Below are 18,093 nucleotides of genomic sequence, written 5' to 3' on the forward strand. Positions count from 1 at the left end.
TAACGCTGAGTAAAGATGAGGTAAAGGGAAAAAATAAAGAATTTTGTGAATAAAAGATCGCAGGATATATGGGATAAAGAAATAAGTGGGAGACAATTTTACAGTATACAAAAACAAGTAGGTATAAGCATAATAGTAATTAACAACAGAAAGAAGTTACTGTAATAACTCGTCTCCGAATTGGACCCTCCAGTTTAAGTCGTTACTAAGAATAGGAAAACATGAAACAGGATTATATATGAATTGTAATCAAGAAGAGACAGCATCTAATACTACATTGCATGGTATATGAAGAATTGGATAGCAAAATATAAATAATAAAAACTACTTCTTCTTCTTCTTCTTCTTCCTCTTCTTTTTCTTCTGCTTATTATTATTATTATTTTCCTCTCTGTCAATTCTTCACACTCCTGTCCAGTTGGTGGCGGTAATGCGCCATTTTAGCTGGTTTGCCAACCGCCATAATAACAACAGAAGAAGAAGAAGAAGAAGTTGTTGCCGTTTAGCTATTGTTGTTGGAAGTCTTTTGTTAGTAGTTTGCCAATTAAAATTTTATTTTATTATTTCAAAGCGTGATATTTTAGTATCACGTATTGTAAATAATCTTGATTTGTGTAAGCTGATAACAAAAAGGTCGGATATAAACAAATGCTTTAGGAGTCATTATTATTTCTTTTACTGACGTCTTGTGAACATGGACAAAATAGCTCACGGTAGGTAAGAATGGCAACACATGAGAACTGTCAGTTACAAGACAGTTTTATTGAAACGTTATAACTAAGCCAAATTGTTTCGTTAATGGTAAATGTACAAAAGGAATTCGACTATTACCTTTAAGCTAGTCCCATCGTACGTTAGTGAAAGGAATAAAGTAACTTGGCTTAGTAACTTAGTTGATTTTTACTTATCGTAGGCAAGTAATTTACCAGAAGTCAACCTAAGAAAACAAAGCATCTACCACAGGAAAAAATCTTACCATAAGAGAATCATGGCCTTAATGGAAGCATAAAAATGCTGTTTACTCTTTTATCAGCAACTTTTTTTTTAGATCTATGTTTTCTGCCCCCAATAAAAAAGAGAGAGCAAGCTGTGAGCAGTTCTCTATCACTGTGCAATGCAGCTGAAAGCGCATTAAAAAAAAAAAAACAAAAAAACAAAACAAAAACCTATATTTGTCATCTGAACGTCAGGCTGCCACGTGGTGCGATTTTGATTCGTAATGCATCAATCCACTGATTGTACAACCCCAATTCCAATAAAGTTGGGACAAGGACACTGTATAAAATGTAAATAAAAACAGAGTACAGTGATTTGCAAATCTCCTAAACTCATATGTTTTCATATAGAAAACATATCAAATGTTTTTAAACTGAGTAAATGTACCATTTTAAGGGGGGGAAATGGTAATTTTGTATTTGATGGCCGTAACATATCTCAAAAAAGTTGGGACGGGGTAACAAAAGGCTGGAAAAGTAAGTGTTATTAAAAAGACACAGCTGGAGGTTAATTGGCAACAGTTCAGTAACATGATCGGGTATAAAAAGAATATCTTAGTGAGGCAGAGTCTTTCAGAAGTAAAGATGGGCAGAGGTTCACCAATCTGTGAAAAACTGTGTCTACATTTGTGGAACAATTTCAGAATAATGTTCCTCAATGTAAAATTGCGAAGGCTATGCATATCTCATCATCTACAATACATAATAGCAAAAGATACACAGAATCTGGAGAAATTTCTGTGAGCAAGGGACAAGGGTGAAAATCAGTAATGTATGGCCATGATCTTTGGGCCCTCAGGTGGCACTGCATTTAAAAAAAACAGGCATGATTCTGTAATGGAAATCACAGCATGGGCTCAGAAACACCTTCAGAACTCATTGTCTGTGAACACAGTTCACCGTGCCATCCACAAATGCTGGTTAAAGCTTTGTCATGCAAAGTAGAATATGTAGAATATATTCACATATGTGAATATGATCCAGAAACACTGCCATCTTCTGTGGGCCAAAGCTCATTTAAAATGAACTGAGGCAAAGTGAAAAACTGTTCTGTGGTCAGATGAATCGACTTTTTAAATTCTTTTTGGAGACCATGGAAGCCGCATCCTCTAAACTAAAGAGGAGAGGGACCATCTGGCTTTTTTTCAGCACTCAGTTCAAAAGCCTGCATCTCTGATGGTATGGGGGTGCATTAGTGCATATGGAATGGACCTTTTTGGAATTGGGGTTGTAAGAAGATGCAATACAGTTTGATTTAGTAGCCTCCAATTGATACGTGACCAACTTTCTTCAGAATCTGGTCTAGGCCTACTGTTAATTCACAAATGATGACTATGTAGAGAAGGACTATTGTAAGTATCATAGTTCTAGGCAAATCACCTTGATAGACCAATATATGAATCTGTTCAAAATAAGAATTCTTTTTTACCAATTTATGATAAATAGCAAATGCATTATAAATTATAAATTGATAATTGATTTGATTGTTTTATCTGTTCATTTAAATCATTCCCATTTAAAATAATGCAAGCATCACCTGCCAGCATACTGCCTTGCTCTCCTCCTCTCCTTTTTCTCCCACACCCTTTCCCCTCTCCTGCTCTCGTTTTGCCCCTTTTCTTGTGCTTCATTCAGGTCACTGCCAAATTGTGTGGTTTTCTCCATAAAAGTTGCAGTAGCAGTTGCAATGGTATCACAGATGGATGCTAGGGTGTTCCTATGGTATTACAAATGGTCATTTTTTGGGTTTGGGAGCATTTAGCTGTCATGGGTGTATTTATGTGTTTGGGGGAATTTATTTGTATGTTTGGGTAATTTAGCATGGTGCTGTATCCATTTATTTTTGGGTTTGAGGCAGTTAGCAATGAGGGGCTATTTGTATTTTCTTAGGGCATTAAGACTGAGGGGCTATTTGTTTTTAAGTTTTGGGCATACAGCAGTTTCTGGTGGTAGGGGGTATTACCAATGAGATGGATTTTTATTTGGGAGTACTTTGCATTGAGGGGGTATTTATTTTTGCATTTGGCACATTTAATAGTTAGGGGTATTTATTTTGGGGGATTTTTTTCGAAGCACAGTTTGAACAGAGTCTGTATGTTAAACATTTTGGGCTGTATTCATCATAGAAAAGTGTTAATAATAAGTAGTAGTATTAGTAATAACAATACAGTGCTTTTCAGGCACTGTAACTACTTATTTTACAGTACTCAATCTTACAGTTTGCATCTGTGAATTTATTAAAGAAAATTGGCTACTGGTTAGGCTTATTTATCTGTAAAGAAAAATAACTTAATAATTGTAGAGTGTACAATTTGATATACATTTGTTTAATATCAGCAGATGTTGGTGACATTCAGTCAAGGTTACTGGACCATAGGCCAGTCTTACAAGGAGAGATCAGGTACTTTTTAAGAGAATTTGAGGTGAGAAAAGTTTTGTACTCATTTGCTTCAGGACTAATCTTATAGAGCTTTTCACATTTTTATAACTTTTTACATTTTTTATGAAGCACTATTGTGTTTGCATGTGTGTGGCTGTGGAAGCACGTGTAAACCTACTCCTTCCATTCAATACTAGTGAATATTTTTGTTCTACAGGAAAAGCGGGGCTTTAGGGAGTGCCGTCTACTAGAAAACTTGAACAAGTTGGTGACTGAGACCGAAGAACAAGTACTGCCCAGATGCACCAAGACCATGAAAGCAAATTTACTTGACGCTCTCAGTTGCTGTATGTAGAAAAAGCATACATTTTTTCATCAATCTCACAAGATTCAATAACTTCTTTTATGGCTTGAATGTGGCCCTGTGTGGCTGGATTCTATTGCTACAGTTTCAGTTAAAGTTTGTATGTGTACGGTGGCCTGTGACGGACTGCTGTCCCATTAAAGTATTCCTGCCCTACACCCAGTGTTTCTGGGATAGGCTCCGGATCCACCATGACCCAGACGAGCGATTAGTAAAGATGAATGAATGGAAAATATTCAAGCATCTTGAAATGACATTATTCAAAAGTAGTGGTGGTTTGAACTAGTTTGATCATAACCTTAATTTAAGGATAATTTGTGAAAATGTGTAAACATTTGCTGTAATTATTATATAATATATTGTATATTGTTATAATTATAAAAATGTTTTATGTACTAGGGCTGCACAATTAATCGAATATCGATCGCGCTTACAATTTTGACTGCCCACGATTACATGATCGACTGCGTTATTGATGATGGTGACGATATTCACCAATCAAGTGCTTCTTAAACTTGCAACCAATCACCATAGCGCGGCGCAGGGATGACGTCATTTTGTAATGCCAAAACCTGAAAAAGGAGTTAGCATTTTAGCCCTCGAGCTGCCAGCTTCGCTTCGGAAATCATGACACTATCACGCTTTTGCGACTGAAAAGTACTTTGTGCGACTGTGAATAAATATTTACATATCTACACCGCGCAACAGTTACTTTCGCACTGCTTTTCATCACCTCAGTCAGCCAAACAAGTGTGTAAATACTGCAGAGAAGCCATTATGATGACAACTAACTCTGTACATCATCTGCTTCAACTTCCCGATCTCACAAACTGCTATCTTTTATTGATCCCGCAAAATGACCTGAAACTGCGACTGTGACCTGCTCGTGTAGACACAGCGGCGTCGGGCGGAGTAAATTAAAAATAATGCTAACGCTACAAGGTGGGTTTAATTCAAACTTTATTAAATAATTCTTCACCAATCATAATCAAGCGTAGTAACTGTTCAGTCTGTAAACATACAGTATGCTGCTGCTCTCCTTCTACACCAACTCTACTAGAGCATTGACTTCATTTAAACTCACGGTTGCCAGATATCACTAGAAAAGTCAACTCCAGTTTCCATGTTCTGATTTAATCCCCCAAAAAACGCAATATTATCAGCAGACATGGACACTGTAATGGGGAACCCATCTTAAAGGAACAACTGATAAACAAAAATAAAACCACTAAAATGTAAAGACAGAAAATGTGCTTAGTTATAAATAAATCATTTAATATAAAAATAGATATTATAATAACTTATAAAATATAAATAAAATGAGAAATGAAATAATGCTTGATTACTATGGGTTGCATTTATTATCAATTTGACATTAAGCTTAGTAAGCTATTTCCATAGAAAGCTATTAGCCTTTTTCCTAATATGGATAATTTTTGTGTTACACATTTAATTAGGACTCTTTATTGTTTAAGATATTTAAAAATAAATATTTTATGCTTGTTTATTTATCAATTAACCAACAGTATTTATCATTGCTATTATTTTAATTCAATTAACAGTGACAGTGAGCAGAGAGCTTACATTTATCTGTTTATGACGGACCTCCTGATTAAAGCTGAAACAGAATAAGATTGGTATCTGGATCGGTTTCGGTCGTAAAAATCCTGATCGGTGCATTCCTAATGAACACCATTAAACTAAAGCGCTTCCCATCTGACGGGTAGATGAACTCACCCAATCACATACTATATGAGATTATTCAGATATATACACAATATACGCAGAGTGGTTCGAGAACTGACTCCAGCCCAGAACCATGACAGCGGAAAATGTCTAATAGTGTAGCTTTAAATATATTTAAGAGGAGCAGACTTCAAACACTGAACATTAATGTTTATTGTATTTGTTTACAAGGTGGAACAGGTTAACGGTTGTTTTTTGCATACAGTCTATAAAATTAACTGAAAATATTACATTTAGTTTATCGGAAGGTAAATTAATTTGTCATGGCTCACACAATGTTCCTAAATTCTGTCATAATTGACAAGCTCAAGGTTTCTCATACTTGTGTGTTATATTGTAGCACGTTAACGTTACCATCTCTAAAAAAAAAAAAAACCCAAAAACCTAAACTTCGACTGTGCTCCTAAATTTTTTGGAATTGTATAGAAATTGTTACTGTAGATCCCTGAAACTGGTTCAGGTGTGCTGGGCACAATTCCCCCCCAAAAAAACGTGGATAAAGATTCATCCACAGAGTGAATCCGTATTATGGAAAATTTTTTAATCAAGTTTGGAAAAGTTATCGGAAGCTTGGTGATGGTGACGTTGAAGTCGAACGACAGTGGGGTAGTTCGTTTATAGCGTACGGTTAGCTTTTTATTTCTGGCGATTGTATTTAGGTTCAAAATTCATAAATGTGTTGGTTTGTGAAAATTATCTTGATGGACAGAACATGCTAGTATTGTAAACTTTTGTTGATCACAGAGCTTATTTTTTCCAGTAATCCAAAAGCCTATGTGGAAATCCTATTGGGTTTTTGTCGAGGGAACCAGTGTGATGGTAACTTCCGGGTACCAGTACAAAATGACGTCATCCCTGCACCACTCTATTGGGTGATTTGGCTGCGTCTCTCCTCCTGTAAACACTGTTACTGCCTTTTCTACATAGGCCTGAATTGTTTTCATTTGGTTGCATATTATTATATTTAATTGCATATTTTCATTTGGTTGATGGCAGTTTTATTTTTACTTATCCTATATTTTGGGTACAATTTTATTTATATTTTGCTTCTATGAGACGATGCATTTTAAGGACCAGTCTAATTTCATGCAAAGAATTAGCAGGAATGTAGCACAACATGGAGGTGAAAGTAGTGGTCTGTTTGTACAATAAAAATATGTTGTCCCTAAAATCAATGAATAGTCGTGATAAATAATCGAGATCTCAGTATTGATCAAAATAATCGGGATTATCATTTTGGCCATAATCGTGCAGCCCTATTATGTACTTATTTAATGATTTCACACACTTGTATTGACTAGCCAGTTAGAGAAACAAATAGTATTTCTACTGTTAAAAACAAAATTATTAGCATTAAAACCACAGATCATAAGTTGTTGAATGAATAATTGAAAAATGTATGCTTTCTCTTACACAGTGGAAGCAGTAAATCATATGATGCAGAGAATCCAGCAGATGGAGCTAGAAACCCAGCATGTAAATCCAAATACTACTACTTTATAGAAAAGTAATTAAAATAAGATACAATTGTGCATACTAAATTCTGTGACTGGAGTAATATTTGTGTGTGTGTGTGTGTAGAGCATAATTCTTCAGGAGGGTATGGAGAAGCGCAAAGCTGACTGGGAGGACTTCTTGAAAGAGCAGGCTCGGTTAAAGGAGGAGGTTGACGAGGAGCATGCTAAAGCCGTGGGCAGACTTAGTATCCAGTACAGTGAGATGAAGAAAGACCTTGCCAAGTTCTCCCACTTTTGATGTCTTCCACAGATGTTCCTGTTTTTGGACATGTTTTTGTTAGAAAATGTTTTTCTGCAGACACAGGCCACCTTTCAACGAGATGTGATTTAAACTAATTATGTTGTGTTGACAGCAATTTGCTGAACAAAGTATAGAGAAGGGCTAAGGAAGCTTGTAACTTGTTTTACATAGAATGATGCTCGCTTTACGTGATTTTCACACTGGGCAGGTTTGCTGCAATCCGAATGAGATTGTTCTCAGTGGCCACCCAACAAACCCTCCCAACAGTATGGTTTCAGACTCACTTGATTGTATTGAGCCCCGGTGCATTTGCATTCATCTACCAGCATCACAAACGCGCATGGAGAACATAACGCGAATCACCATTTATACTGAAAAAAAAATTGGTCCTGTTATGCGCAAGAGATATTATGTGTAGCAGTGGACCTTTTCTGTGTCCCACAAAATCCCCTGAAATTCATACAACATGTGTGTTGTGGAAATTAATACTGTCGCCATCAACTAAAACACATGCACAGGTTACTTTATTTCCTGAAAAAGTGTGGAACCTGTGAAGGAGTATGTTCACATTCTCAGACCACCTCCTACAGGTAGTCTCTGGTTTGGAACCACGGTGGGCTTCCCAGTTCACGTGACAGCTTTCACATTAACAATTTTTCATGCGAACCGTGCTCTGTTTTGGAATAAACCACCAGTATGAAAGTGTTATTTACTCTCTGCATGTACATGTGGTTTACATAAAAATATTTAGTTGTTAATAGGGCTAGGTGATATATTGATATAATATGGATATCATGATAAATGATTGTGATACACTTAGCTTTGGTATGGTGATGTATTTTTTTTATGTTTTTAATAATTACACATAAATGGTACTGAATGGATGTTGATTTTACGTAATTTAAAAAAAGAATAATATCTTTGGACTTTGTAGGCATTAAAGTATCGTCAAACTTGGTTTAATGTTTTTGTTTATTTTACTACTTTTTTGCGCACATCGTATATCGTAGAAATGATATTTTTGCCCAGCCCTAATTATTAATCAAAATGTGATTTCATTGCATACACAAAATCTTTAAATCAAATCCGATATACTAGCTTGAATTCTGTACAATGAGTCTGATCCATTCACGTACTATTAATGTGATGCCATAACAACACTAAAGATGTTGGTGCTGACATTAAGAAATGACTGCTATTAAATGAACATGATTAATTCATGCATGGCACGGGGGTGCAGTTAATAGCATTGCTGCCTCATACTTGCAGCATTCTGTGTTCAATCCTGTGCTCCGGTGAGTTCATCAATTTTATTCCAGGTCTTTAGATAAACATGATCAAATCATGTTGGCTGTACAAAAACAAATGAAGCAAACTATTCATAACTGGATTCTTTTCCTGTAGTGCTTCCTAGAGTACTTAAAATAAAGCATATTAACCCAAAGAGATTCTGTGTTTAATCGCAAGTAACGTTTTCATAAAGTTTGGAATTTTGACCAAATGCTGGCCAAGCCTATGATGATGAAATATAAATAGCTCGTGCTGTTTTTATTATTGGGCTAAACTGCACAGTATAGCATGAGCATTGTATTTAATACATATCATACATGTTTGTTTACTGCATCTGGTGTAAAAAGGACTTTAAGTTTGACTGGTTTTCTCAGTGGTGCTAGCTGTGGTCCACCAAGGGCTCTATTTTTTTTTTTTTAAACGTTACATTTTTAAATTATTGGGCTTTAAGGATCAGATCTGTTTTGGTGGCACAAAGGGGACCTGCACAATGTTATGACTGATCAGTGTACACTTGCCTAATATTCTGTAGGTACCCCTTGGGCCTCCAAAACAGCTCTGAACCATCGAGGCATGGACTCCACAAAACCTGTGCTGTGGTATCTGGCACCAAGATGTTAACAGCAAATCCTTTAAATCCTGTAAGATGTGAGTTAAGGCCTGCATGGATTGGACTTGTTAGTCCAGCACATCCTACAGATGCTCGATCGGATTGAGATATGGGGAATTTGGAGGCCAGGTCAACACTTTGAATTATTTGTCATGTTCCTCAAACTATTCCTGAACAATTTTTGTAGTGTGGTAAGGTGCATTATCCTGCTGAAAGCGGCCACTGTCATTAGAGAATACCGTTGCGATGAAAGGGTGTACTAAGTCTGCAACAATGTTTAGGTAGGTGTTACGTGTCAATGTAACATCCACATGAATACCAGGACCCAAGGTTTTCCTGCAGAACATTGCACAGAGCATCACACTGCCTCTACTGGCTTGCCTTCTCCCATGGTGCATCCTGGTGCCATTTTCCCTAGATAAGCAATGCACATGATGTAAAAGAAAATGTTATTCATAAGATCAAACCACCTTCTTCCATTGCTCCATTGTCCAGTTCTGATGCTGTGAGGCTCTTTCGGCAGTGGACAGGGGTCAGCATGGGCATCCTGACTGGTCTGTGGCTAGACAACCCCATACGCAGCCAGCTGCGATGTGTGCTCTGAAACCTTTCTATTATATCCAGCAGTTAACATATCCAGCAATTTGTGCTACTGTAGCTCTTACCTGGAATAGCCAATCAGGCTGCAGATGCTCTGTCCAGAAATTGGCTCCATCTGGGCGAGTGGAGGCTTCACCCGGATGTAGTTCAGGACATTTGGCAGGAGTCCGGTTTGGCGGAAGTGGATCTATTCACTTCGGAGAACACAACTCACTGCGCGTTGTGGTTTGCCTAGATGGAAACTTTCAGTCCGCTGGGGCAGGATTCGCCATCACACGATTGGCCGGATTGTCTCCTGTATGCCTATCCTCCAATTCCTGCTGTGGGAGATACTTCACAGAGTTGCTCAAGGCAGGAATAGGGTGCTTCTGATTACACCATGGTGGTTGTCCAGACCATGGTTTCCCTCGCTCCTAACCTTGCTGACCAAGGCAGCTTCCCTCAGGACAGATCTATTGTCTCAGCTGGACGGCCACATTTGTCATCCGAACCCAGCCCGTTTACAGTTATGGATGTGGCCTCTCGGGCTGATTCCCTCTTAGCAGACTGTGAGCCTTCAGTTGTTCACGCTGTTCTCAAAATGAGGTCTCCTTCCACGCAAGCACTTTATGCCTATCGATGGATTTTTGTACGTGGTAAGAGACTCGTGGGTTTGACCCTGTACGATGTGCGATCTCTGTGGTTTTGGGTTTCCTACAAAGTCTTTTGGATAGTGGTAGAGCAGCCTCCACCTTAAAGGTTTATGTGGCGGCTATCCCTGCACACCATTCGCCTATAGACGGCTCATCTTTGTGCTCCCATAACCTGGTTTGCAGTTTCTTAAAGGGTGTGAGGTGCCTCAATCCGGCTTGTTCTCCCCGTTCTCCAGTGTGGAGTTTTCCCCTGGTTTTGGAGTCCCTTTGCCAATATCCCTTTGAACCATTGGAGGGGGCAGCTTTTCTTCTGGCTTTTCTTTTCTGGCTTTTTCCGGCTTTTCTTCTGGCTGAGGCATCTATAAAAAGTGTCGGTGAGCTTCATGCTCTGTCAATATTTATATATCATGACCAATATTTTAGGAGTAAAACCAGGGGTAGCTATTGAAACTACGAACCATACTCATGAAAAGCATAGTGTGCTATGCTTATGCGCCCTATCAGGCTGACATTAATGCGGGGTTTTACAGTATGTATATTTATACAGATATCATAGAATACCAGACCGTGGGTGATTTCTACGTACCGCTGCTAAGGTGTGTACATATAGAGAGCCAATCTGAAACTTGTTTATCTATTAAACAAATCCTTGTTTCTTTTAAAATGCCATCTTTTAAACTTTTTTTTTCCACCTAAAGAACCCGGGTGAGAAGGTGTGTAATATGTTTTTTTCATTTCTTCCGACATATCGACAGTTTAGCCTCCACCACAGAATAACTCAGATTTTCTTAAATGTAATGGTAATTATTTCAGTAAAAGATCACAAACATTATCATACATCATCGAGGGAGTGTAGAAATTTTATACACATATGTTTTTCTCAACCATATATGCAATAAATGTATTGATTATTTCACGTACAACAGTCTGCTCATTTCTCGACGAAGGATTACACATAAATCATGCACATATGTACACGTACATAAAATGTCTACAATTCTAACACGTCTGATCACTAACACAAGATCTAGTATTTTTGTGATAGAAGCCCAAATTGGATCGCATGCATTAATGCACATATGCGTCAAAGCAGACCAATCGCACACCGTACCTCTCACAAGACACATATGATTCATGAAGTTTGTTAATCATCTCGGTTCAACATCACATCCGTTTACAGCGACAGGTACATCGACACAGTCCGTAAGGCACTTGTACATCATGCTGGACATCTCGCATCTAATACGTTGTCATCAGGCAAAGCCGGGGCTGTCTCCGAGGTGTTGCTGTAGCAGGCATATGCAGAATCTTGAGACATCTTGTATATGTGTCCACTGTAACACCTTCCAACCCGTTTTTATAATCATGGTATGAGGGCGGTCTTAAGAGACGGTCTCCGGAGTTGGTAACGCCCTGCTCAGGGTTAAACATCTGCGTCTTTACAACATCATTCTCATAAAGAAAATTGAAAAACTAACACCTTATTGTTGTTTTTTTCTTGGAGCAAAAATTAACTCCTCACGCTTTTCATCAGAGTCTCTTATAGGTGTAATGCTGGACAGTCTTCTAGGGATATTAAGAGTTCTCGGAGCAGCCATTGTATCAGATAGTTGCAGACTGTCTTCTGGGTTTTAACTACAATGTTTTAAGCCGATATTTAAAAAACATTAACACCCCCCAGACGCTAACTCATTAACATAAACAAAGTGATAGGATTACACTCCACCCCTGGTCATAAAATAAGTGTGCCACAAACTGTGTAACATAGTAACACAAACGTATACCCAATATTAAGCATTTGATACACTTTTTCAGACATATTTGACCTAAACCATCCTTAAGCTTCAAATAAAACAATACCACAAAAAGTAATTTCAGAAACAAACATTCTCTTATACCACAAAAAAAAAGGTATACATTGTGTGTGATTAATACTGGGAGAAACAGATTTCACAACAATCTCATAAACATAAACACATTGTTGGGGGAGATCCCCCCATATCCCCACCTCTGGAAAGGAAGGACACGACCCAGACATGCAGGTGCCAGAATGACCCACTGATACAGTCAATAGGGTTACCCCCACCCTTGGTCATAAATTAGGTTACCTACAGAAATGTCGGTCAGGGAAGCACAAAGGGTCATAAATCAGCACACCCAACTTTGATTGACAGTTTGACAGAAAGTGTATGATATAACTACTCACATGGACCTCAAACACACAGAACAACCAATACAAGATATTAACGCAGCATTCCATCTTACAATCGAGTGTGTTGACAAGGCGAATGGCATATTTACTGTTCTTAAAGTTGCAAAAGGTCACAGTGCTCCTCTTCATGTTTAGAACAAGACATGGGAACAATGAAAAGTCATGAATTAAATGAGTACCAAGTTAACATGGAAGGAGTGGCCTCTTATCATATCAGTGCAAGCATATCAGATCCTTAAGCAACTGCAAGTCCTCAGTTGAACCAGTATCCCTGAAGGAAGAAGTTGTATCTGAGATGGTGAGAACAAAGTGGTTCAGTAATGAAAAGAGAAACCTATGCCTTGCTCGACAGCAGCTTGCCAGCACTAGTTGTATACCATTGTCTGTTCAAACCTCAGTTGGCATCCCTCAAACAAAGAGACAATTTGTGTCATATTATAGCCGGTTGGGGCGTGTCATGGTTGCTTCCAACGCAAAATTATACACATGGGACTGTCCCTGTGCCAAATTATGAATGGGCCATTCTACAGAATTGGTGCAAACTGCTGTCCCCCAACCAAAAAACACATTTAAAAAGCATTTAAGTATTCAAATCCTAGATGTTTACTAAGCTCATTCTATTATCTATTAAAACCCACAATAATATTTAAAATATCAGTAAGCTTAATATATATAAAATCTTCATTTATTGAGTACTTTCAATTGGGAGGTGGCTGTCCCAAACCCTAACCCCTAAATTTTGTTTTGTGGACATGAACCAGTGTTTCCCAACACTACATTGGATGTTTCTTTTATGAAACACCTAATTAAACTCATCAGCTCATAGTAGAACAAATGCAAAGATATCACGAGAAATCAATGGATGAATGATGTCACTCGATTAGATTATTCTTCACTAGATAAAGCACAGAATTATGCCTACTTTTCATTCTTTTTGTGTACACATAAATATTCCGTAGGTGGTCAATATTCTGATAGAGGCTTTTTGTTATGATTCATTTCTCTAAGTTCCTAACAGCACCTATCGGTTTAATTGTAGATTGCATACTACTCTGCATCTTATTTAACACCGATTTAACAAATTTAAATAGTTCAAAATGCAGCTGCATGAATCCTGACTCACTCACACTAAAATGAGACATCACATTTCTCCAACACTCAGATCCCTGCACTAGCTGCCTGTATCCTTCAGAATTGATTTCAAGATCCTCTTATTACTTTTTAAATGCCTTAATGGTACTGCCCCAATGCCCCTCCATACCCTTTGTAATATGGTTACTAAATATACTCCAGCAAGATCACTAATATCAATCAACGGCAATTTGTTGCTTGTACCAAAAACACGTCTAAAAAGGGGACAACAAGCAGTTGACTCACTTTGCACTTGAAAAAAATATTTAAAAATACATTTGTTTACTACACTGTAAAAATGTTTTTATGAATTTAACGGTAAAATACCATAGATATACTACAGTAAAAACCCATATTTTACAAAACATACAAAAACCATAGAATTTACTGTGAAAAATTGTAATTTGTTTTACAGAGTACTACATTTAATTTAACAGTAAAAAACATGTTAGCACATGGGCGTGGTGGGGGCCTCTGTAGTGCCCCCTTTTACATGATACAAAACCTTGGTGCATAAATTGTACATACTTGTACGTATATGTACGAAATTCAGTACATAAATTGTTCCCATCGACCCGAGCAACTTTCAACTTTTGAACGACAATCATTAGCTCTGCCCAACAGGATTTTGTGAAAAGTGCATGCGGTGAACTTTTAATTATTTCTTCTAGGGTATACATGTGATTGTCACCAAATTTGGTCAACATTATGGCAAGACAATCATGCAAAGAATCTCACACAATCACACAAAGAATCACAAACAGTTTTGACATGATGAGGCAATAAATTTATGGTGAAAAAAGGGAAATCTATATATATATATCTTGAGCTGTATGTTTGGTATTGGGGGCTGATCACATGGATGTGACTATTGTGAGTCATGGTTAAAGCGCCACCACCTGGCAGCAGGAAGTGTGTCTTTGTAATAGTCTTCTTATCTTTACCCGAATCGCTGCAAACTTATGGTCAAAATAATGTCAAGACACGGCTGATATAAATTGTTAAAGGATTTTTGATATCTTAAATAGTGTTGCCATGGTAACGCATCAAATTTTAATACTCTTTTCTTTGTATATTTGTCTATTTTATTCTATAGCACTCGCTTTACTATGCATTGAATTCATACACCCACAGGGTGGCGATTGCACCATAGTGCTTGGGCCTGTCATCGCTGCTTGCAGCTATATTATTTTCTTATTATTACACATACTTTATTGGTTTCCTGTGCAGTGTGCATTTAAAGGAATATTCCTGGTTCAATACAAGTTTAGCACAATCAACAGCATTTGTTGTATAATGTTGATTACCACAAAAAAATTATTTTGAATCAAAAAAAATTTTTTAATCCTTTTTAAAAAAAACAGAATAGTGAGGCACCTACAGTGGAAGTGCATGGAGTCAATCTGTAAATGTTAAAACACTAATGTTTCTATAGTCACAGGACATAAACAAATGTGTATTAACATGATTTTCATGCCATAAAATCAGCTACTGACCTTTTCTGGGTAGTTAATTTAACAAAATCAATTTTACAACTTTGTTGCCATGAAGACGCAATGTCAACAAACCCTAAAACAACCTTAAAATCAATTTAAACCAATTTACAGCTTAAATAGTACACATGTACTATAAGATTAATGTAAATACTTTTATAAAATAAGGATTTATTTTCTGTCATTAAACCCTCACAAACTTGTCCACCTTCACTTCCATTGTAACCTTGATATTTCGTTAAGAAAAGGAGGGATGAGTTAAACCAATATTTTGTAGTAATCAACATTATGCAACAAATGCTGTTGATTAAGCATAACTTGCACTGAAAAACAGCTTTCCTACACTGATTATAAGCAACTCACTTTTTGTGTTTGAAACAAAATATATTGAAAGTCAAAGCTTGAAAGTTAAGCTTTTTGTCTCTGCACTCAGGGATATATTTGAAGATGAGAAGAGAAATTCCACAAGTATTTAAAAGATAACGCTTGAGCATCATCCAATTAAAATGCAACGTGCCGATGGGCAAAGAGTTTGGTTGGTTAATACATAAGGTAAGATAAACGTTATATGGACTGTTTGGTAAGTAAGATTTAGTCGTCTTAGCATTGCCAGGTTTGAAATATAAATTGCATTCATGCACATTATTTTCATGACGCAGAAACATGTCTAAGCAACGCTTGTAGTTGGCCTTGCAAGTTCTGAAAAGTCCTGTCCGTGATATGAACCCACCATTTCGGTGTTTAACAGAGCGGTGCAGTGCAGTGTGTGCTTGTTCACATCATTTTAAATGTTTAGTTGTCATTTCTGTGGAACCCCGGTGCAAACTTTAAGGTAATATGTTTTACATTACAAACTTCATCGTAATGAACCACGTTGTGTGTTCAAGTGCATCGCTACGGATTGCCACAAAACGTTTTGTACATATGGAGCATTTAAGGCTCATTTTTACCATAGACATAAAAAGACAGATACACATTTTGCTATCAAAGATGTACTCAGTGTTTACATGTAATATACTGTATTTATGTGCCAACGCCAGTGCCACGATGTCAAAGCACTAACGACTCACTTAAAGGGATATATTGTGGAAGGACGTGTTGTTGGTGTCTGGTGACAGGATGCAGCAGTACTTTCACTTTAAAATCATCATTTACTTCCCAGATGTCCAGGAAGCACAGGCAGTGTTCTGTACAAAATATAAGTGACCTTTATAAGGAGACAGTTTCTCAGTCCTCTGTAACTGAACCTGAAGTTTCAAGCCCTAAAGAGAAATGTAGTGAGATTGAAGGTGATGATGATGAAGGTGAAGTACACCTTTCAGAAAATTTCTGGGATCTGTTTCTCAGAAATATGTGTCTTTTCTACTTGAAATTATACGGGCAGTTTCTTCTGCCAGCTTCAACTATACAAAATATTGTTGAAGAGCTGCAGAGCATACATGAACCGAGACAGACATACACTTTGAATAAATTTCAAGAACTCAGAATAAATTTCAAGAACTCAGGCTTAAAAAAAAATGTTCAAATACACAGAACCTATAAAGGTTTACTTAGGAAGAGATGAAACAAGGTCAGTGAGGTTTGCCTACTATGTTCCTTTAAAGGAGACTTTGAAATGTTTATTGGAGTCTGACCTATGGCAGAATTGTGTTGACAGCATACACATGTGCCATGTGCAGATGTGTTTTTTGATGTCGGTGATGGTCAGGTATACAAAAACAAGTTTTTCATTTAAAACCCAGTATGTCTCAAACTAATTATTTATCAAGATGCTTTTGAAGTAGTGAACCCATTAGGCCAAGCAAAACACAAGCATAAAGTACTAGCTGTGTATCTTTCTCTGGCTAATTTACCAACTCATATAAGATCAAATAGAGATCATGTCACTTGTAATGTTGTGTCAAGAAAAAGATTTTACACACTGGCAAAAACAATTTTCAGAGCTAAATTCAGACTTGAAGACTTGGGAGAAAATGGCATAACTGTGGCAGAAAAAACAGTTAAAGGAACTGTTTTCTGTATTGCAGGTGACAATTTGGGATCTCACTGTATTGGTGGATTCACTGAGAATTTTAGTGTTTGAATGGTTCTGCAGATATTGCTGAATAACACAAAGTGATATTCAAACAGATCCAAATGCATATGGTCCTGAACGCACTGCTAAAAGCTACAATTCTGCTGTACACATTTTACAGTCTGAGGGACAACAAAGTGATGAAGGTATAAGATTCAAATCAGTTTTTAATTCCTTGAATTACTTCAATGTTTGCATGCCTGGTCTTCCCCCTTGTTTAGGCCATGACATTTTTGAAGGTATCCTTTCCTATGATTTAGCCCTTTACCTGAAGTACTTCATTAAAAAGAAGAAATGATTAACCTATTCAGTTCTTAATAGACGCATTAAGCAATTCAAATACAGTGCGTCAGATGCCTTGAGTAAGCCATGTGCTCCAATGGGGTTAAGCTTTCTGGTCAGGCTATCCAGAACTGGAATTTTTTAAGACTTCTCCCTGTGATTGTGTGTGACAAGGTGAAAGAGCCACTGGATGATGTCTGGCAGTTGACTCTGCAGCTGAAAGACATTGTTGAGATGATTTGTCCACAGAAAATTTCATCACATGTTTGTAATTGGAGTGGACAGAAAACAAAGTGCAACTGAATATATTTTTAGTACACATTTTGTCCTTTTTTGTGTGTTTATTGAGACAAAGAGCGAATCTCGAATCTGCGAATGTCCAATATAAAACTAACTTTACCGCGGTGTAATTTTGACTTTAATCAAAACATATTACGTCTTTAATCTCACAGTGCTGCGACTTCATTTTCAAAATATCATGACTTTATTCTCGTAATCGTAATTAATTGATTTATTTATTTATTTT

The 18,093-nt window shown here is 37.2% G+C and overlaps 1 protein-coding gene across 2 annotated transcripts; it reads left to right on the forward strand.

Moving 5' to 3' along the window:
* Positions 1–465: 465 nt before the first annotated feature.
* bloc1s5 (biogenesis of lysosomal organelles complex-1, subunit 5, muted) lies at positions 466–8,200 on the forward strand. 2 transcript variants are annotated; one of them, XM_053611922.1, is made up of 5 exons: positions 466–713; positions 3,333–3,418; positions 3,593–3,722; positions 6,903–6,961; positions 7,067–8,200. In XM_053611922.1, exons 1-5 carry the CDS (start codon positions 695–697, stop codon positions 7,238–7,240), a joined length of 468 nt encoding a protein of 155 aa, XP_053467897.1. In that variant the 5' UTR covers positions 466–694; the 3' UTR covers positions 7,241–8,200. The 2 variants fall into 2 exon arrangements, with proteins under 2 accessions (XP_053467897.1, XP_053467898.1); XM_053611923.1 differs by having other exon boundaries at positions 3,336–3,418.
* The last annotated feature ends 9,893 nt before the right edge of the window (positions 8,201–18,093 follow it).

The sequence above is a fragment of the Ictalurus furcatus genome, chromosome 23, assembly GCF_023375685.1.
Source record: "Ictalurus furcatus strain D&B chromosome 23, Billie_1.0, whole genome shotgun sequence".
NCBI lineage: Eukaryota > Metazoa > Chordata > Actinopteri > Siluriformes > Ictaluridae > Ictalurus > Ictalurus furcatus.